The sequence below is a fragment of the Rousettus aegyptiacus genome, unplaced genomic scaffold (assembly GCF_014176215.1).
Source record: "Rousettus aegyptiacus isolate mRouAeg1 unplaced genomic scaffold, mRouAeg1.p scaffold_m13_p_4, whole genome shotgun sequence".
NCBI lineage: Eukaryota > Metazoa > Chordata > Mammalia > Chiroptera > Pteropodidae > Rousettus > Rousettus aegyptiacus.
The window spans coordinates 115,291,400-115,313,810 of NW_023416307.1; the positions used below are offsets into that span (position 1 = coordinate 115,291,400).

Genomic DNA, 22,411 nt, shown 5'->3' on the forward strand with positions numbered 1-22,411 from the left:
AGAAGATCAACACAAGCAAGGTGGTGGTTCAGATGGCAGGGCTGCTTCCGCCCCAAGGAGCTAGTCTGCAGCGTTCCACAGAGAACACACCAACTGATCTAACCACCCCAGCTTTAGTACCCCACATGCACAACACTGTGCCCAGGAAGGAGTCAAGACCCACACAATAGAACCTCCAGCCTCGGATGGCTCCCCAGCTGCAGGCTGGGACTACTTTTATGACTTCAGATTTTCATCAGACAAAAAGATTTAGGCACCGAGTGAAGACATGATGTTAACTACACTCTGCTCACACTTAAAACCAAGAAGCGGGGCTTGCCTGCCTAGGGGGCTGGCTGGGCTGCAAGCCCGCCCATCACCAGGCAAATGTTTGTGGCTTCCGCTTCACAAGCATGATAAACTCCACAAATCTCAAGGTGGTCAAGTAACAGGGCTTCAAATAATGGCTGGTCTTTGAAAATCGCGAAGGTAGAAAAGGTTAGCGAAAGCTTTAGATCTGATTGGTTTTTTTCAGGCTTTCTCTACCCCCACCTCAGACTCTCCTCAACACTCCAAACATAACTGCTGGCACTGACATTACGGGGACACAGAGTGGATCTGGGACTCAGCCGTGAGCTGCTTTCTAAAGGAATCAGAGGGAAAGATGAGGCCTGAGTCCTCTCCTTATTACTCATTCTTTAGCAGACAAATAAGGGTAATGCCTTACATGTGTATACTGCTTTCTAGATTATAAAACACTTCCACAAATATCCCATTTGACTTTTTACTCCCTACTTTGGGAAAACCAAGGTCACAGAGAAGTGTGGTTACAGAGCAGAAACTCAAAGCCACTTGGCTCCACGTTGTGTTCTTTCCATGACATGCCTCACACACATGGTGGGCATAGTGCTAAAACAGAGAGAGTAATCACGGGACCCGCTTATTATCTTAGGGGTTTATTACCTCAGCAAAGTCAGTTAACTCTTCTGACCTTTGTTTGCCCCATCTGCAAAATAGGGGTGCTAGTCATTATGATGTGACTTATTGTAAAGACCAGAAACAGCCTGGCTTCTGAAATCAAGGGTATAAGACTCCAGATACAGACCCTCCTAGTTCGCAGCACTGAGGGGAACACACTCCCATCTGAAACATGAGTGTGGCCACGAATACCAACCCCAGAACCTCCGAACTGTACTGTCTTTCTGAAGACTACGAACACAGGGCTCCCTGCTACAGAAAATGCTGACCTCGGCATCTCAGTAACATTGGCAGGCAGCCTCTCTGCTGCAGTGCCACTCACTGAGCTGCCCAGCCAGGCTCCCACACAGCTCTCTCTGACCTGGGAGCAATAACAAGGCCCCTGCTGAAGAAAAGGGAAAAGGCACGCTCCTCTTCCTGCCCCCATGAACTAGGCCACAATAAGGAAAAGGGGGAAAAACCATGGGGCAAAGAAAGGCTATACACAGGAGAACACAGGTTGTTAACAGGCATTGCCTGTAACAGTGATTTTACAAACCCTACAGCACTCCCAGGGGGGAAACAGGAGGTTTCCCCAACATTCGGATGTTGCTAAACCCTGAACTTTACTGGGAGGTAAGGGACTCTCTCTGCAACCATTCCTGATCAATTAAATATTATCTTCTGGTAATCTGGGGCTTGCTCACACATTATTGAGTCCTCCAAAGACTCTGTACCAAAGGTGAGACCAGCACTATTAATCCTATCTTACAGATGAGGAAATTAAGGCCAAGAGAGGAAAGATAATTTGTTTGGTCACAAAGCTAATCAGAAGCAAATGTGGGACCCAAATCCAGATCTATTTCCTGTAAAGTCTCTTCTAAAGACAGGGCTAATACAGGCTGAAAAGGAGGGAGGGTAGGAGGAAGTCAGATCAAGGCAGAACCTAAAAGCCTGAAAAAAGTGAGACTTGCTGTGTAAGGAAATTAACAGTACAGCGCTTGTGGTCCACCAAGGGTTTCCTTACAAAATCATTTTTAATCCTCTCAGCAATGTGAGGCAAGTGTGACCATCATTATTCCCATTTCACAGGTGAGGAAACTGAGGTCAAGGCCATGTGGCAGAGAACCAATGATAACCTGGCTCTAGGGAGTTTAGTTTCAGCAAGTCGCATCCCATCTGTGCGCCTCAGTCTCCCACCCAAACGAATTGCAGGGAAGACTCCACGAGGCCCAGGAATGCAGTGTGGCAGGCGGGAAGGGCCCAAGAGGTCCGCGTCCCGCCTCAGCCACTTCCTGGCTGTTTGACCTTGGGTAAGTCATTTCACTGCCCTGTGCTCAGCTGCCTGCTCTATAAAATGTGAGCAGTACTCACAAGTTAGCCACAAGGACAAAATCAGGCACGATGGAAGCACCACACGGGCACTAGTGATTACTGTCATTATTCCAATTCTAAGGTCGCCCCATCTTCCCCTCTGAGTGCACAGCAATCAGGCCAGAACTCCCCTGGCACCTGTTTTGCTCCTCAGTGCTTGTTTCCTGTCCTCTTCTGAGTAATATTTAAATCAAGTGGTTGTCAGGGGTCTCCCATCTGGGCTGAGCAGGAACAAGACACAGCTGGTCAAGTGGATTCCCAGGTAGCTGAGAGAACAGTCTGCAGACACACCACTCACGAGAGGGTGCCTGGATTTTTCTTTCCTGCCTGCCTCGAGGATAGATAACTCACTGTAGAAGCAGGCTTGTCTTCGCAGCTGCAATAGAATCAGTTCCTGACCATTAAACCAGCCCCCTTTCTCTCCTCGATGCTCCAAGGGAAAGAAACCACTCTTTACATTTGTCTAAGTCAAGATGGGGTATAGTCCAGGTGCTCTGAGACCAGCAGAATAACTTTCACTTTGTCATCAGGTCCACCCCACACCCTCTATGACTACTACCATCTTAGGCTATGCAGCAGGATGAATGAAATGGGTAGTCCAGTGGAACTATCTTCCATAAAATGGCTTTGGAAAGCAAACCCCTAACCTAGGAAACTTTTCTGATGTGGCTAGAGGGGTCCAACCCTTATCTTATCTCACCAGGTTGGGAGCAAGTTCGTCATCCGAGCCCCAGCTTCTTTGTTGGTAAAGCTAAGGACAGCAACCCCTACCCTTGCATGACTGTACTGAGACCCGAGCACACAGTAATAGGGATAGTCCACACTGACTCCATGTTTTCGAGGAGACAGGGCCTGAGCTAACCCCTTTAGCACTTTATTACCTCTTTCACAGAAAAGGACCAGACTCGGCAAGGAAAAGCAGCTTGCCTGGTCACAGGCAGCGAATGGCTAAGCTAAGGACCGAGCCCATAACTCTAACCGCTTACTTCTAACCGACCAGCATCCGGCACGAAGCTCTGACTCACACCACAAGGGCACCAGCACTGTCCCTCCACAGGTCAACACTTTCCAAAGAATTGAAATACAATAAAATCCACTTAATGTCCAAATTTAAATCCCTCCACTCATTCTCATTTGAACTGCATGATGCAGAGGGCTCTTCAGAAGGTGAGCAGAGGGCTGCAGGGTTTCCAAAAAACCTTCACCCTGTTTCTCTCCAGCCACAACCCCTACCCTGAGCCTGGAAATGCCTCTGGGTGGTGAGAATGAGGAAATATGGAAACAATTCTATGGCAGTCCCCAGACCTAGGTTCCAGGCTCTAACCAAAACCCTGAATGTGAAGCCTGCCCAGAGAGACCCACCTGAGGTTCTGCCATAGGCTCCTCAGGGTGTCCCGCACTTGCTCGCCCCTCGGCTTTGCCTTCCTCTGCTCAGCATTCAGATGAGCCCTAACGGTGGAATGCAGGCTCGTGCATCAGAAAGCCCAGCTGTGAACCCTGGCCCTGCCAATCACCAGACCACGTGGCCTCGTGTTAGCAATTTAGCCACTCTCGGCCTTGTTTCCTCACCTGCGAAAGGAGGACGGTAGGTATCTTCTTCAGTTTATGGGGAATATTAAATGAGAATTAAAGGAGAACATATACACAAAGCCTACCTAGCTCAGCAGATGTCAGCCATGAGCTAGTAGCAAAGGCCATTATCTCTGCCTCCAGTTATGGTCAAAAAGGCAGGGTATGTCAACCACACTAAAATAAGATAACTAAGGAGAGACCTTCTGTGTTTGTCGACCAGCTCTGCTGATTCTCTCCTGCCTTACCACATCCACTGGCCAGTACTATGACTCCTACAAGTTAATGAGGCCATTGGTGGTCAAAGGACTTCTGTATGTTAGTATATGTAAAATAAGAATAATTTATGAAGTTAAAGAAGAGGGAGGAATGGTAAAAACTATCTAATGGAAGATTAAGAAAATCGAGGATAATTAAAAGCCCACTGAATGTGCCACATGCTTTGAAGAATATCATTTGGTCATACGATTTTCTAGATGCTATGATGGCCCTTGGTATTCTCAGACTCTGCCCCAGCCATATGGGAAGTGCCTGGCTTCAACTCGGATTCACAGCTGTAACTGGAATGAGTGGAAAGATGACAGGCAGAGCCTAAGTCCCCGTTTGACTTCTCTCTCACTGTGTGACTCTGGGCAAGTCAACTGCTGAGTCAGAAAAAAAGGAATATATCCATCTGAAGGTCTCCAGGGTCTTTCCAATCCCAACTCACTGGGTCTGTGATTCACATTCAGCATCATTCAAGGTAAATCAAAACCGGCCATCTAGCCTACTATTGCCCCAGCAGGCTCTAATGATATCAATTAGCTTAATCAGTTGGCCAACCTAAAATCTACCAAAGCTTTCTCTACCCTGACCATACTAGCTCCACCCCACATGGCTTTCTAGAAAAAGGTTAAACATTTCTCTTTTACCAAATTGCTGCTGAGCGTTGCTGCTTCCCTACATTCTAATTTAAAACTTTAGATGTTTTAGTTTTACTCCCACCAGATAAAAATTCTGAAAAGAGCTTTAGATAGAGTCACCATTAATTTATATTTCAATAATTCAGAATTTGTGAAAGCCTAAAGAGTTCACTTTTGCATCATCATGAAAAAAGAACTAAGGAGCTAATTACTGGTATAAAAGAGCAGCATTTTACCCATTTACCCATTCAAGCTGTTTTGTACAATTTAAAAGCAATTATTTAAATATAAAGTTTCATTATACCTCATTGTTATCTATTTACTGAAGAACATTCGAGGATGTCTTCTTTTAAAAATATTGGTCACTTCCTTAGTTTACATTAGAGTAAAATAATAAAACCACATCTCTTCAAAAGTGAGGGTGTTAGGGTGGGGTTCTTTGTATTAATTCATATTATTCTTTTGTATTCTGACTTAAACCAAGTAGGGACAGTAAGCAAATGAATTTAGTAGGCTATATTTAAAAACACTCAAAAAAGTACTTTATGATCAGCTATGTTAAACTACTTTTTTAATCTTCCCAGCTTTAGTCTTATACTAACTTATATAATGAAAATGCCAAACCCTCATAGCACAAAGAAGTGCCTTCATTACATACCAGTGTAACACTGTGCCCTAAACCTGTGAAGCCATGAATTCAGAGACCATCTGCTGGCCCGGCATTTTCTACTTTAACAAAAAGCACAGTGAAGACAGAGCTCACTGTGCCCCAACAATGTACCTCGTACAAGGACCCATGCTGTAGATTCCTCCTTGGGCCTGGTTCCTGAAGTGCTGCTTTGAATGAATGTGGCTGCTTCCCATTGTGGAGAGGATAAAAACCATGTTAAGATGTGCTCCCTTTTGCTACCACTGCTGGAAAATCTAACTGCCGATTCGGTGCCCAAGTGTTAGCAATACATTCACCTAGAACACCTGGGAAAATCTTTTTTGTTTTGATCCCCAAGTACCCCATCTTTCATCAACTTCCATTTTCTAAGCCACCTCAGAACTTTTGGAAGTAGGAGAGGTTTAAACCCTATAATACCATAATAATAGTGAGATTTTACTGTGCATGAAAATAAAATAATTAATAATCAAGAGACATGGGACAAAAAAAAAAACATGGGAGAGCAGAAATATATCAGGTTAGATATTTTTCTTCCTCAATTAAAGGAACATAAAAGCAGTACTCATCTTGGAACTAAAGTGTTGCAAGCACACATTCCAAAACTAAGACTCAATTTTTGCAATTGGAATTTATTTACCTATTAGCTATAAGAATGAATGTTTCACTTGGAAGAAATGACAGCACCCGAGTGCATGGCACTCAAAGTCAGGGAAAGAATAATAAGTTTTGGTGCCTTGCATGTGAGTCTGTGGTTCAAAAGAAATTGTAAAACTAGTGTTCAGGGTTCATGGCCCTTCTGCTCTAACCAGATGCTCCAGATGCCTACCAAACACCCAAGAGAGAGGCTGTACCCTACCCTGAAGACTTCCTTTCACATAGCCTAACATAAAAAACAAATAAGGTCACTTATCATGGAGTTAAATGACAATGATCTCAAGGCTTAGTGGAGGGCAATGTGTGTGGAAATTAAAAATGCACTATCCTCCCACCCAGAGTTTACTTCTGAGTACTTATCACAATCTCTTTCAAGGATATTCAGTGTAGCATTGTTTGCGATAGGAAAAGTTTAAGAACTAAATGCTCATCAGAAAGAGAACAATTAAACATGGTACATTCACACATGAAATATTTTACAGCAGCTAAGTTGTTAGATCGCTACATACAGATATGGAAAAATCTGGAAGACACATTAAGTGGGAGAAAGGAAGCTATATAATGCATGCATTATGTTCCTATTTGTGAAAAATGTAACATACCCAAACTGCATATATATTTCAAAATGCACAGATTATATACACATACATACACATACACAGTGAAGAAGAATTCTGAAAGGATCATATCCAACTGATTACTGTCATTAGAATGAACTGGGCAGGTAAAAGGAGATTGTCATTTTATCTGCATTGTTTTAATTGTTTACAAGAATGTATTCATGTGTTGTGTAAATTTTGGATAATGATTACAAGAATACAAAATATGAAAAACAAAGAAGGCTGTCTCTGACCCCATGTTGTGAGTTTTCCTTAATGAAAATGCACAGAAAGCCTGTAGCAGCACCAGCTGAAGCCAGGGACACAGGAGCCTGGTGCGCTCTGCATAGCGGATCTCAATAAATATTTGTTGAATAATGGTGCCTGGACTTCCTTTTTTAAAAACAGCTTAAAGCTCTACAAAAATATCTGGGAGTCTACATAGTGCTAGACTTCCACATGGACACAGGAAAACGAGGCAGTGTAGACCCCTCAAAATATGACTAAGGCTGGGAAATGTGTGAGCCCCTAACGTGCTTTGAGTCCTCAGGCACAGCTGTCCAAGGACCTCCTCCCTCCTTCCCAGCCTGGGTCCAACTGCCACCCACATTTTCCCTCAGATCAGCTCCCCATTTCCCTCCAACCTGACCTCTCGTTCACTCATTCAATAATTTCAACAGATGTCCCACTTGCATTCTAAAATTACCACTCAGCCAGTAGAGAGGAGGGGGAAAAAAATAGCAGAAATAATTGCTTTGAGGTTCTGGAGAAGAAAGTCATTTTCCCCAGCCAGGGCAGTGTCAGGGGCCCTGTTTAGTTAAAATCACCAAAGGAAGACTTCATTCTATAAGCTGTGTGTCAAAAACGCCCATCCAACCACTCACCCACAATGTCCCCCAGCTCTCACACACAGACACACACACACAGGGAGGGAGGGAGAGGAGAGATATGAGGAGGGAGGGAATGGGGAGAGGGAGGGGGAGAGACAGAGAGAAAGACAGAGACAGAGAGAGAATGTCAGACAGACCTAATACCAAACTGCAGTTCCTCCGATCCCATTTTCAGTTCTCATTGTGTCCTCCCCACCTCCTATTGCAGCTTTGCTTGCCCTGCCTTACTCCCTGCAAGAACCCCAGCTGTGTGAATACTGATCTCATTTCAATTAAAGAGAAGACATCTTATTTCAATCACACAGACAGAAGAGGACTTGGGCAACACCTCCTATTCTGCTGATGGGAGAGAGCCCCAGGAGTCTGAGCACTGTGGGAGGCAGAAGTAGGAATGTCACCATCTATTCTTGGATGACCTGCCACCACCCCCACTCACCCACCTACCCCCTCCCCCCACATACACACACAAACACACACACACACACACACACACACACACACACACACACACACACCCTGCAGGTCAGAAACACCCACCAACATCCCTCCCCTCAGAACATCATCCATGCAACAGTAACACCCCACAGAGTCCTTCCCTGTAGCTCAACCACCAGGACTCCGAGATCTCTTCAATTCCTTTAGGGACTTTCTTTGATGATGAGCTGTTGGGCTCTGTTCTGGAGCCCTCCTACCACCATCACCAGTATTTAATAAGATATAAATGTCTCCAAGGTTGAGCAAATGGTCCTCTCTCTATCAGGTATTTCTCACATTTTGCAGACAGTAAAATATGAAACAGTACAAACAAGGAAAGTTAAAAAAGTAAACTGCCCACAAATCTGCTACTCCAGCGGTCCCCAACCTTTCTGACACCAGGCACCAGTGCTTCTATGAGAATCCAATGCCCGATGATCTGAGGTGGAGCTGAGGCAGTGATGCTAGCACTGGAGAGCAACAACAATTCCAGATGAAGCTTTGCTAGCCTGCCACTCACCTCCTGTGCACCCGGTTCCTACTGGGCCGTGGACATACTGAAAGCTCTGGTACCAGTCCACGGCCCAGGAGGTGGGGACCCCGTGCTACAGGAGGTCTCTTGTTTCTCACAAAGTCACACTTTAAATACAGAACTTAAGCTGAGGTTAAGAAAGGAAGGCATCTCCCTACAGACCCTGTGAAGTGTGTGAGGCAAATCCGCTATAGGCCAGTGGAACTCTGCCACCAAGACTGAGGGCAGGGGTGTAGGATAGGGTCCTGATGCCCTCTCTAAGCCCCTTTCCTGGTGTAATCCAGTCTGGTTATACACCAATATATCCAAATATCCTCACTCTAACATAGTCTCATTTTTAAAGGGTCTGAGCAGGGAAGTTCCAATGTGAAAGGCATGACTATAAAACAGATTTGCTTTTTAACAAACAAACCAAAAGAGTAAGAACTCTTTTGGAATTCTTTCTAAGGAATGTTAATAGTTACAAATCTGAATTCTTTAAGAGTTGGACTTGAGTTCTGAAAAACTGTCAATGCTCAATCAAAGTCTGTTCCGTTAAAGATCAAGCTAGGTAACTTGTGCTTTGTCAACCAAGCTAAGACTACAAAAGAGATGTGATTATTTGATTAGTACATAAACTGGCTCACGTGTCATGATTAGGAAACCAGCTTTGGGTAAAGTGTTACTGCACAAATCTATCTGCTCTGGCCATCGTGCTGCTCTCCCTCCACTGGTCTTTACGTGAAATGTGACACTCACACATCCATCCAAACGCAGTCACTCACAGATGTCTCGTGTACAATACTGGATACAAAAGCCAGCTTATGACTTAGGGATTCCAAAAGCATCAAGTACTGTCTTTCTTCTCTCCTGCTTCAGGTATAAAGAGTTAAATCTGTCCAGAAAGATACAATTCTGAAATTAAAGGCAAACTCTGACAGGTGTTTCCTAGGATTCTTGTTAATATTGGACAATGAAAGTCAGCCTCTTAGGCAAACATTAATCATTAGCCAATTGTTGAAAATTAACTACTGATTTATAAGGACATACTGAAAGCTCTTGTATGATCATGCATTTATATATTCACTCATTCTACATGCACTTCCTTATGTGCACAGCGTTAAGTTTACAAAGCTATAGAATCAGTCTTCTACCTCAGTCTCGAGTAACTCATATGCTAGTTTCACCCAAAGTCACTCAGCATTCAGCCAAGGAGCCAGGCTGTCAGACCCCAGAGCCCATGTGCAGAACCACTGCACACTGCGCCACTTCCCAGAGCATTTATAAAATCAGACAGAAAGGGTCTAATATCTGTAAAGAGGAGAGTTTACTAAGCTTAGAGTTTACCATGCTTACAGGAGTGCAGAAGGAAAGCAAGTGCTTACACTTAAGCAGGAGGGGTGGGGACTGGGGAAGAGGACAAGGATCAGAGAAGGCTAAACTGAGGAGGCAGCACATGAGCTGTCACGGAAGAACAGACGGGGTCTAGGCCTGCAGAAATGAAAGCACGCAACTCAAACCGAAAGACAGTAGAGCAAAGATATAGATGAGGTACAGAACTAACACCCACCTTATTGGCTAAGCCAAACAAACCAGGTGATGGAACTGTGTTTCCAGTCTTACAATGTACACGACTCCCTATGTGTAAAAACTGTGAGATACTGAACTATATTACCATGCAGGTCCAATGAACTTTCTTTTGAAGCCCAGGAGACACCGTGAATTGGAATCTCAGCCATGGAGGAAAGACTATAATCAAGTAGACTGTCCCATGGCGTTCCTAGCCATTGTGAATTATCTGGTCCCCCTGACAGTTGTCCACAGCCAACACTGTTCCTCAAAAACAAAATGTGCTAGACTGCTCAGCTCTGACACCAGGTAGTCTGAGGGCTCCTCCGTCCAGAGGTGCATAAGTAGGGTCACAAGACCCTATGCTTCTCAGAAATAAATGCTTACAACTTCCCACCCACCTCCACCCAAGGACCTCTAAGGAGTCCACAGAAGGACCTGCTACCCAAAAAAAATTCTGAACATGACTCAGAAAAAAGAATGGGTGAGGTGCTTCTCCTGAGAGAGTCGTTCACTTGGTGGTCATCAACAACACACATTTACTGAACATCTATTCCACACCTCCAGGCCAGGCACTGTTGGGGATCGAAAATGATTCACTAGGAATCTGAAGATGCTTGGTTAGACAAAGATAAGATATGCATGTTATAAATAACTAAAATATAGGGTATTTTATATGCAAAGGGCCACAAGAGAGGTTCAGATAACAGTATAACCTCAGACCAGAGTCAGAGGAGACCTCACAGAAGAGACAGCATTTGGGATTGCTCCTGAGCAGCTGTAAGGACAGTGACGTGTGAAGAAAGGGCAATAGGGAGGAAGAGGCATTTCAGATGGAGAAAGTGGTGGAGGAAAACCAGGAGGTGGACAAGTGTAGAGGGGAAGTGTTTAAGAAGTTATGGTGGACAAACTGGTGGGGCTGTGAAGGAGAGGAATGGAGGATAAACCAAAGGCGGTCAGACGGGCCAAGAGGAACCTGACTATGGAGTCAGGCCCTTCATCAGTGGGCAGACATGGAAGCCTCAAGATCACTTATCCAGCAAAAGTCATCTAATAGTGGTATGTATGTAGAGGAAAGGAAAACCTAGGGATGCTGTAGAGACAATGTGTCGACAGGCTTAAAAACACAAACTGGCCTCGACAAAATGAGAAAAGAGGCAAGAAAGGGGTCAAAGATGGAGAGAAACTTATTGTTGATTTTAAGAAGCCTTTATGGAGCACCTGGTAGGAGCCAGGTACTCAGGCTGATAAAGGGCCATAGGCCTTGCCCTCTGTGGGTACAGTCATTAGCAGACCTCAGGGAAGGTCTGAAATGGCAGATGAGCATCCATACTTTGGAGTTCTAACCTGAGACAGTTCAGCACTAGAGAGAACTGGGCAGTAGTCATGGGGTTGGGGAGTACCAGGAACAGGTTGCACAAACTAAAAACTTTTATCACATCAGTTTGCTTATGAGAAATACAAGTTTGGGAAGCAAAATAAAGCGTTTTTCAACATAATAAAGTACAATATTGTAATCATCCCCACTCTGACACTCCATAAAGACAAGCTCCGCCAAACTCCGTGCTATGAAGAAAATTAAGTACATGATATACTTTTTCAATAAGTGGAACTGAGGAAACACTGTTACTGACAGAACTAAGAGAAATGTTACTGTGGGACCCGATCTGCACCGTTTCCATGGCTTCAGCCTCCGCTAGTCCCTGCAACTCCACAAATGTAAGCCACATAGAAACTTGAGATTGTTTATATGTTTTAAAAAAAAAAAATCTAACCCTGGGAAAACTTGCTGCCCCAAGGTTTCTAAATCCCCAAAGCTGGCTGAGTTACACACAACTCAGACCAAACACACACTGGACCAATGGGGATGGCTACATTTCTCATCTGAGAAAAGTAGTAATTTCACTACAAACAACCTATTATAGGCAAAATCATCTTCCACAAAGTTGGCCCCGAATCTTACCCTAAGTACTTGACATACACATTTCCCACAGAGCTATGAAGCAAAAACAAACAAACAAACAAACAAACAAACAAAACCCCACAAGCTCCCTGATACGTACAGCTTTGCAACCCGTATCAGTCTCTGCCCTTTGTTTTGCCATTCACATTAACTGAAAGGTATTTACTACAGATGAAAAATAAGCTTCGTTCAGCTGCCTCTAAACCAATCCCAAAAATAGAGCAATCACTTGGGTACAAATTGGGTCAAATGTATAAAAAACCCGGCTCCCTGGCGGGAGGACTGACATGGCATGGGACCTTGCTAAGAGTCAGGGGGGAAATCCACAAAGCTCTTCCCTTCCCACAGTGGGAAAGGAAATATTTAAAGAGTCAGGCAGAGAATAAACTCATCTGGCCATGTGACCATCCAAGTGAACACAAGACAAACATGAATGCTATGAGTTTCAGAATATTAAGAGTTCAAAGGAATACACGTTGTTTTTTAGAAAGGCCTGCCAAAGTAACACACTGCCCACTTCCCCCAAAGAAAGACAACTCTTAAAGAATTGTCAAGAAATTATCCACTGGGGAGGAGCTGCCAGGGGGAAGAAGAGAGATTTATCCATCTCCTATATTTTATTCCCTCGCTTATTAGCTGAGAAATCCAATGATCTAACAATACTTACATTAGTACACCTAATTTCCCTGGGAAAAATTGGAATATTAATTGGCTATATGTGCAGCTACATTAATTATTCCGTTGATTTGAATTAATCTGCCTTACTGAAAGGTATTTATTATCTAAGTTTGTTTAATCATGTTCTCTTGAGCCACAAAAAAACAACAAACTGGGTCATCATCCACATTGTTAAATTTGGTAACAAGGCTGACACCATCTGTGGCCTAGACTGTGATGATCTATCCCCATTGATGGGGGCTTTTCACTACTTCTGCCTTTCCTTTAAAACAACCATCTAATGTCACTTGTCTATGACCAAAACAGAAGCTATTTAAAATATCCAAAATTATGCAAATCTTTAGCATAGTATAAATATGTACTAACAGTGTTTATCTGTATATCTAACCCTCATTTACAATTGTATTCTCAGTAGCAATATCCAAGCTTTTTATAATTATCTAGAAATCAGACCAGAAAACCCTGAAGGTGAACAGACATCATGCTACATCTGAAATATGCCACACATTTTAAATGTAACATGAAATCCTATACATAAACCATTATAGCTAACATCACAAAAGCATAATTTCAATATCTTCAGAACCCAGCAGAGCAATCCCCACAATAGTTTTGCCTTCACAACACTCGAGAACAACCAGCCCTACTAAAATACAGCTTCACCAGGAGAAACCAAAACAAGTGGAACTAGCTAAAAGAGGAGAAAGTGAAACAATAGAGAGAGTTTCCTGTTATCTGGCACTGGCCCCCTCCTCCTTTGGCCTTTCTGCTCAGCCTCCAATTATAAAAGACTGAAACCAGCAAGGATGCTGCAGCTCTAGAAAAATCCTGAAATGGCTTCTGAATCATCAAGAAAAGATTACAGAATGTCAGAGGTGAAAACAATCCCAGTTATCTTATCCAATCCCCTTAACTGACAGGTGGGTGAATGGCAGTGCAGAAAGTGTATGGAAATGCCCCAAAATACAGCTAGCTGACAGCCGAGTGGGATGAGCTCCTAGTCCCACTCCAGTGCTCTTCAGTGCTTTTTTTTTTTTTTTTAACTATATCAACCTTTCCCAAAGAAAGGTCCATGAAATGCTGGTTCCGTGATGTGTTCTGCCAAAAAATGTTTAAAGAATCCATGACCAATTACTTTCAGGGACTAGCTGAGTTGAACAAAATAAAACTGGTTTTTTAACTACAGACCTTTCTGGAGCTTTTACTGAGCTACTGTGCACTACAAATCTTTAAGAGGGCAATAAAGTATGTGGAAGTATCCCAATTTATTTAACCACAGAATAATTTTATCTTAGGCATTTCACAGGAAGTATTCTACTTCTCTGAAAATTAAGAGTTCATATACAAAATCTATAATTCTCTTACCAGAAAAACTAACAGAGTACCCACCACCCTCATATAACACTGAATTTTAAAAAAAAAAAAAAAAAGAAAAGAAAAAAAGCTAATATCAGGAAAAGAATGGCAGACAAGAAAAGCCTATGTGGAGAGAAAGTTATTTAAAAATTTGCTACAAACCTCTTCCAAAAAATGTTCTACAACTATTTACACAAGATTCATGACTTTAAACACTTTCATTCAGTTATAAATTTGAGAATATAAGTGAAAAAAAAAAAAACATTGTTGCAAAGCTCCAGGAAACATCACATACATAGCTATAAACTTGAACCACTCAGAAAGCCAGCTACCAGTTTTTTAAGTTTAGAGGCAAATGATAACCACACATCTGGAACTCTAAGCTTAGACACTTACCAAGTTATGATTTGTTGAATTAGAATCATCTTCAGGGAATGGGATGTAAATAGCTAAGGCCACACAATTGGCAAAAATAGCCAATAATATAAATATGTCAAATGGTCTGAAAAATTTTGTTAAGGTATATATATATATACACGTATGTGTTTGTGTGTGTATGTATGTATGTTATGCAAACATAAACCATCTCTTTCATCACACTCCCAATCACACCACTTTTGAATCGCTTTTAAAATGAGAATTATATGCACAAGTCCTTTTTCGACTAACTGTTGTGACAACTAGGTTTCCAGCAGAAGTCATCATCAGTGGTCATCTCACAGTAGATCTTCCTCTCCAATTGACCTCTCCATGTCCTCTTCCTCTATTACAAGGATCATGTTACACTCATTCTTCTGCCGTACATTGTATATTACAACCTAAAAGTACATCCAATTAGGGCACTGTGTGAACCTGGTTCTGCTTCTTACAGTTTTAAAAGCGACAGGGGTCATAGAAAGATAAATTTCCGGCTGTTTGTTTCTTTCCTGACACGAAGAGAAGTCATGACGAGACAAATCTCTTCCACAAAAATCCTTGACTCCATGTGTTAGAGCCATTTTCTCGGGGGCTATTCTTGGCTGGGTCAGTCTGAATCTCCTGCCTGAACTTGGACAGGCCAAGTCACCAGGACCTTCTGCATTATACCTGCGACTATCTGGTGGCTCATTCCATTACCTCACATGCTGTAATAAGCAAGCCAGGCTTCAGCTCCCTCCTCTCCTTTCTTTACTAATCAATGGTTATCACTTCTTCAGATTAGAGCTGGACTGAAGCTCCGTTTATAACACGTTATTGCATTCAATTTATAAACAAATTGAATAAAAAGCCATAAGAAATCAGCACCGGACACTTTCAAAGTACAATTTAACAATTCTAAATCTCAGGGGTCTGTATGGAAGAATCACTTTGAGATACTTGCTTAAACATTCTGGTGTTATTAACAGACATTGTCAAAACTGGCAATACAAAAATTGACATCTGCCAAAATGACTGTTTTTCTTCTTCTGGTATTCAGCCTTCAAAATGCAAGTCTTCCTGAGTACCAACCTGATCTGCAACTCCGGGGCTTGATCTTATAATAGTGTTTCTCCCATTATTCACTCACCCACAAGAGGCCACTGGTTTAACGAAACACCTCGAAGTACTAAAGCTTTGAAGATATGAAAAGACCCTTCTCCATTCATTCTGATATTTTTCTAAGAAATCCAAAAACGCCAAAGGAGACAAAGAACCCTTGCCTCTCTGGGGATACCTAGAGTTTCATGAAGTAGCTCCATCAAGAACTTCAACACTGGTTGAAACAAGGATGCAGACATTATTCCCTTACTAATGCTGATAGGTTTATTTTTAAAGCCAGTTACCTTTTGCTCATATTTATTCTTTTAACTCATTTAATATTACAAAATCACTTATCTAGGGACTCAACTTTAAGACACCTTAAGACTTCAGAATCTCCTTTTAATTTTTCTTTTCAGCAGTTCCTACTGTAATTTTAAAAGCCAATTGTCCCAATGTTATTCTATACGGAAACATACTGCCTCTCCTCTCCTCTACACCACCATTGTTTCTTTTTAATTTCCCAATATTTAAGTGATAAACCACCAAATCTGAAAAACACTACACTGTTCAGGAAGGCCAAACATAAATGTTTTTTTTCTTTATGGTGATCCAGTTTCAGTCTCCAGGAATAGTGGATACTATCTCACTGTCACGAGATTTTTACAAGCCAAGCAGAAAAGAGCAATAAAGAAATAGATGAGTCTGATCCTAAAAATTCCTCCTAATAAGGTGAACATTCCTCATTCCCCCAAGATGCAGGATAATCTGCCTTTCCTGTATGCAAAAACAAACTGAGCTCTCGCTCTCCCCATGCTGATTGGGCCTGGCACAGCTGTCTTCAGGAGGATTTCTATAACCTGCTCTCTGAACTAGAAGGAAACTGTCATTTGAAAAAACAAACAGATCATATACTGTAAGGATCTACCAACTGTCCTCCCTGCACTAGCAGCCACATCCCCTAATTCCTGTACACACGTGTCTGGCGACTTAGGAACAGGAGTCAGCAGCACGATCCAGGAAGTCACTCCTTGCACATAAATTGCTATATACAAATTACTTTGCACAAAGAGAAACAGCACCAGGCTTCCCACCTCACTCCACATAAAATTAATGACCCCACCAAAAGGCCTCTGCTTACTCAGTCATGCCCACCAGCCTATAGAGAAAAAGATCTTTCTGGCTAAGTGCAACCACTGCCTCTGACTCCAGCGATACCACTGAGGCACACCACTTTACCTACTCCCTCCTGGGCCAACACTAGTGTTCACTCTCAGACTAGAAAAAAAACTTAAAGAGAAAAAAAATCCACACAATCTCAGTTATGTGAGAGACACTATAACTCCCTAAAAAGGAAAAACACATGAAACCCCTTAAACCTTACCCTTGCACTTGACTACTCTCTCTGAAACTGTTCTATAGTTTACCTCATTCTACTTCATATCCGTGAGCACAGAAAATAGCCAGCTAAGACAGAGGGCATGCAAACAGCTGCCTGACTAGGTGCTCAAACTATAAGAGGGTTTCTGCTCCACTTTGTAGCAAGTCACCAACATCCTCCCTTTTTATTGTGGCCCCTCCATCCTGGGAGTGGTGGGGGAAGCCCTAGATTCACACTTCTTCCTATGGTTAGGAACTGCTTTAAGGCCTCTTGTCAGCCCCAAATATACTTCTGAGAAAAGGAAATGCTTTGTTTAACCCAGACCAATGAATCATCTGACTAATTGGAAAGCCATTTGCACAGAAAGAAGGCCTCACTCAACCGTTTCTAAAGGGTGGCAGTAACTGGATCCTAGCCTCCAGATTTAGGGAAGGGCGTGAGCAGGCAGAGCACCCTACTTTTCCAAGATCTGGGACATAACAACCATCCTGAGGCATTTGGAGTTCAGTTTTAAAAATACAAAGGAGACACCCAGAAATGTAACTCCAGTCCAAGGACATAGACAGAATTTTTTATAAAGGCAGCAACTGCAAATTCCTCCACTGAGAGAACTGTTCTCTAACTCATGAGGGCTGAGGTGGGGTGGGGAGGAGAAGAGGCACACACAAACCTCTCCTTTCGCATGTCCCCTTATGCTCATGTTTCAAATGCCTTTTTGGAACTTGTCAAAAGGAAATTCCAGGAAGTCATGGCGTTGATGAGCAAATTGCTCCCTCCCTGTGAAGCAAGTGTTCGGATTTGTAGCTACCTGAACAATTAGAATAACCAAATGTCAAAGCTAGAAGTAACCTTATCATTAATTGGAGTTTCAGAAGCAAATTCCAAACACCAGAATGAGGAGATTCCACTAAAGGTCAAAAATGTATTTATTTCTCATAGAGTCTCATGAAGTCTTCTTTTTTTAACCAGCATATCTTATTTGCAATAGGTTCAATATATACCACTGCCCAAAAACAGTGAGGGATTTAAACTAATCATCTAACGTCAAATGACCAAAGGTTAGCTTCATATTTTAGTTACCTACCACTTTGAAGTTTCAAGCTGTCACTCCGTCCCACCACTACACACACACACACACACACACACACACACACACACCCAGAATAGGCTAAATATACCACAGAGTCGCCCCTCTGCACCCTAATGAAATAGGAAGGTATATACAATGAAACCCTTTACACACACTTTCTTCCATTGCTCACATTCCAAACTGCTACCACTTTGTATATGCCATTTCAGGACGCTAATCCTGTAAAAAACAGATGGTAAAAGATAAAACAAAAAAGACTTCCCCAAAAAAGGATACTTCCATTCCACTATACTAATGCAGGCTCTTCGGATGGGGTTATTGAGTGATAAACAGAAAAGGGCGCGGGCAGGTCGGCTGTTGGAGGAGTTACCCTGTTTTTTGCTCTTGGCGTATTGCTGACGTTTTCTTTGGGAGAGAGATCCTACAGGTGGGGGAGCGGAGGTGCTCATAGTTTGGGCAGCCTTGGCCTGTCTAGCAGCATCGATTGCAGCTTGCCAAGACAAGACGGTTTGCTTGGAGCTATTCGGCTGAGAAGTTGGTCCTTCACCAGAAAGAGAGAATCTGGTGCCTCTTGCATAGTTTGCTTCTGGGAAGAAAAAAAAAGAAAAAAATTTTTAAAAAAACAAGGAGAATCCAGTGTCAGAAAAAAGCAAGTGTTGACTCCCATCAATAACAAGGGGGAATCATTCTCATGTTTCCATTTTGAAGCTTACGTCTTGTTTTTCAGAAACAGAGCAGTCAGAAAAGTCTCGGTGCTCTGACCTAAGGGTCAGTCACACAGGACCTTGCTGCATGACACCCATTGCAGTTAATACCTCTGTACATCCATATCTTCAGAAGGAATCTTTTAGTGTATTTCTTCAGACAAACAGGTCATTCTCAACATTTATGGCACATCTTTTCTGACTTTAAGAACCCAAGTATCTCTATGAGTTGAGATCTGTACAATAGCTTTTCTCCAAAATAACTCTCACACACACACACACACACACACACACACACACACACACAGAGTCAGTGCCAATAATTCAAAAGTCTTAATCATTTTCAGAGTGTTACTCCAACATCTTTCCACAACCACAAATGCACTTTTTTCAGCACAGGGGTAAAAAATGCTCCACTGGCACCAGGGCAATACCAAAAGCCCCATAACAAATATCTAGATTATTCACTGACACTTCCTACAAATGAAAATTCATGATGCTTGGGACTCATTTCCTCTTATAGGCTTCTGAAAACAGAAAACATCTTTAGGGCTTTTTTGCATTTTAAATTGCAGCAGAAGCAGCCAAGCCAGCATCCAGAGAAACAGACAAGGCCAGCAGCCTGTACCCCTACACCTTCCACAGACAGGCTGGATTATAACAGGCCTAAATAGGAATCATCTCAGTGTAGGCTGGCATCCTGCTGCACAAGGGCAGAACCCCAAAACGTGCAAAGCTCCCTCTGGCTTTGGGTCAGGCCACCACCCAAGCTGGTCTCCCAGGCACCTGCCTGCCTTGAGTCACAACCTCTTTACTGAGACAGAAGTCAAAGTGAGAGTGGTGACCCAGGTACAGGGATGGGCTTTGCAAAACCAATTCTTGTTAAGTACAGAACAAGGGAGAGTCAAAGCAAGCACAGGTCTGCCTGCCACCGAGGTTAGCGGCAGACAGTCCTAGCCCGGGGAGGAGTCGTGCCGAGCCTTCCCTTGGGGAGCACTCACCTGGGAAGGCTGCAAGCCCACAGAGGTTGTGGAGGGCAACAGCGACCTCCAAGGAGGAGGGAGGAGGGCTGGCCAGTAGTTGCTCCAGCCTCCCTCCACCCAGCCCTGCCGCTGTGGTCGCTGCACGTGGTGCCTGGGCCAGGGCTGGGGAGGGGAGCCCCACAGCGGCAGCAACTTCCCGGGCATTGCTAGGTTACCGACGTGTCCACAGCCGCGCTGGAAGCGGGAATACGCACTCGAACCGACTCCTGGCCGGCGATTCCAACATCCGGCCTCCTTCTCGAGGGAAAGGGTGTTTTTCACCCACCGGCGCGAAGGGTGAAACCCAGCAATCCCAGAATTTTCCGAATGCCACCAAAGACCCTCTTCCTAGTCAACCAGGGGAAGGAGAAGGCAAGAAAGGGGCTGGAAATAGGGCTCAGGCTGAAGACTAACAGCCACCCCCTTCCACCGCTCTGGAGCGTTGGACGGAAGTTGAGCCCGAGGATACTGAACCCGAATCACCTCGGCTCGCCGCCCCTCCAGCTGCTCAGTACTCCACGGACTCCACGACCGCCCCCACCCCACAAATGCAGAATTAACTCTGACATTCAAGGCCCGAAGAGGAGAATGGAGTGGCTGTCACGCATCTCCCCCTTCTGTAGATGACACTGAGCTAGAAGCATCCTCGGCAACCCCCTCAACCCACCGAGTGCATCAGAGACGGGAGGGGGGTGAGAACGAAGAGGGAGTGGGAAGACCATGACAAGGATTCGATTTGGCAGCGAGTGCCCAGGCTCTGGCTGCTCACCGTTCGCGTGGTCCGCTTGCTGCTGCCGTTGATGCTGCATTTTTTTCATCATCATCATCATCATCATCCACGAACATTTATTGAGTGCCTACTGTGTGCAGGGCACTGTGCAGGGCGTTGGGGCGGGGGAGGAGCGGGTAAGGGGGTTACCGATAGGTAGGAGCCGCGGTCCCTGCCCTTATTCTCGCTTCAGCAGGGGGTGGGGAGGGACAGGACAGATACAGAAAATAAGAATAATTTATAAAAACCGCTCGCCACCCACGCTCCCTCTTTTTCAAAAATGGAGCAAAATAAACTTTTTTTAAAAAATAAAATAAGATGTATATATTATCTTAATAATATATACATGTAATTTTTCTTTTTTTCTTTTCTTTTTTTTTTCTTTTTTTGCTGCAAAGGAAAATTGGCTTGGTCCCCTCCTCTAGCGGAGGGTCGCCGCGGTGATGCTGACCCGGCCGCCAGGGCCGCTCCGAGCGCCCCCCATGCCCGCCGCCCGCCGCGGTGCGCGGTGCCCGGTGCCCGCCGCCGCCGCCGCCGCCCGCGCCGCCGCTGGCTCGGGACCGCGGGCAGCCCCAGCTCACATCCGGGGACGGAGGCGCTCGCTCGCTCGCTCGCTCCGCGCCCGCCGCGCCGCGCCGCACGCCGGTTCGCCCTGGCGACGCTGCGCGCCCGCCGCCGCCGTCCCCCTCCCTTCCCCCGCCCGCCCCGAGCCTCCCACGGGCCACGCCGCGCCCTGGCGGTCGGCTGCCCCGCCTGGAGCTCTCCCCGCACGGCCCGTGCGGTTAGGATGTCGCCGCGTGAGACTCGGGGTGCTGCCACCCCAGCCTGGCTCGGCTGACCCACGGGCACCAAAGGGTTAAGCGCGCTCCAGCCGCGGTCCTCCTGCTTAACCCCCTCAGCGCCGCAGTGTGCTCTACCCCTTTCCCCCTCGAAAGAGGCAGGCGGGGCCTGCGGATCCCAGGGACGTGGTGTGCGGATTAACCGCTCCTCCCCCTGCATTTCTTTGGGGCAGAAGGATGGGGCCCTTAAGCTCCCGCGACTGGCCTCCGCTACCTGCGGGCGTTCTGCCCTCAGCACACCTTGAGGAGCCCCCGCCCCCTAGAAGCACAGGTGCAAGCGACGGTCATCGCTCGCGTCAGTCCAGGGGCTATGCCTGGCTCCCTTACCTCTCCGGAGCCCAGCAGGTGTCCCCTACCCCTTCCTCCGGCTCTTTCAGGTTACGGGGGGCAGTGGATCGGGGAACTGGGCTCTCAGGAGAGCACTCAATGCCCCAGGTAACAGCACCTTTAGATCTAACCAGGTTTCCAAAGCGTACTCACCCTCACCCCCGCCCTGAGCTAAGTCTGGCGCCGCTGTGGGCTCTAAGACACTTGGCTGCTAAGGGTGGGGAGCATATCTCTCTCCCCAACATGTGCGTTTGGAGGCAGATACAGGGAAGTAAAAGCCAAGACCTTTCAAACCGTTTGTGTTGTTGAAGAAATAGGTAATGCTGCTAAAACTGCTGACACCCGTGTAGGAGCTGAGGAGAGTAGTTTGTTTCACGGTGCCTCCAGTGTATCAGTAGGGGGGGGGGGGGGCCGAGGCGGGGCGGGGACAGCAACTCCTGTCCAGAAGGGAAATACTGTATTTAGTGGATGGCTGATATTTCTCATTTAACGTTTTGCTGGCTGTTGGAGAAGGGTGTCTACTGTGTTGCTTCACAAGATTCGATTTATTTGCTTTTGTTCCGATCTGCATGTTCCTACAGCGTTTCAGAACGTTTGAGAACAGTGTCTTGAAAGCAAAAAGCTCAGCATGAAATAA

At 44.8% G+C, this 22,411-nt stretch overlaps 1 protein-coding gene across 24 annotated transcripts in view; it reads right to left on the bottom strand.

Annotated features, from left to right (window-relative positions):
- Window positions 1-22,082, bottom strand: part of CACNA1D (calcium voltage-gated channel subunit alpha1 D) — a 289,592-nt gene extending 267,510 nt beyond the window's left edge. For 17 of the 24 annotated variants that reach the window (XM_036218608.1, XM_036218595.1, XM_036218592.1 and 14 more), the window contains exons 1-3: window positions 20,609-21,091; window positions 18,390-18,699; window positions 14,542-14,647 (exon numbers count right to left, since the gene is read on the bottom strand). In XM_036218608.1, the coding sequence (XP_036074501.1) occupies window positions 14,542-14,647; window positions 18,390-18,699; window positions 20,609-20,675 (483 nt within the window). In that variant the 5' untranslated portion in view covers window positions 20,676-21,091. The other 7 variants (XM_036218602.1, XM_036218609.1, XM_036218610.1 and 4 more) reach the window with 4 other exon arrangements.
- Window positions 22,083-22,411: the final 329 nt, after the last annotated feature.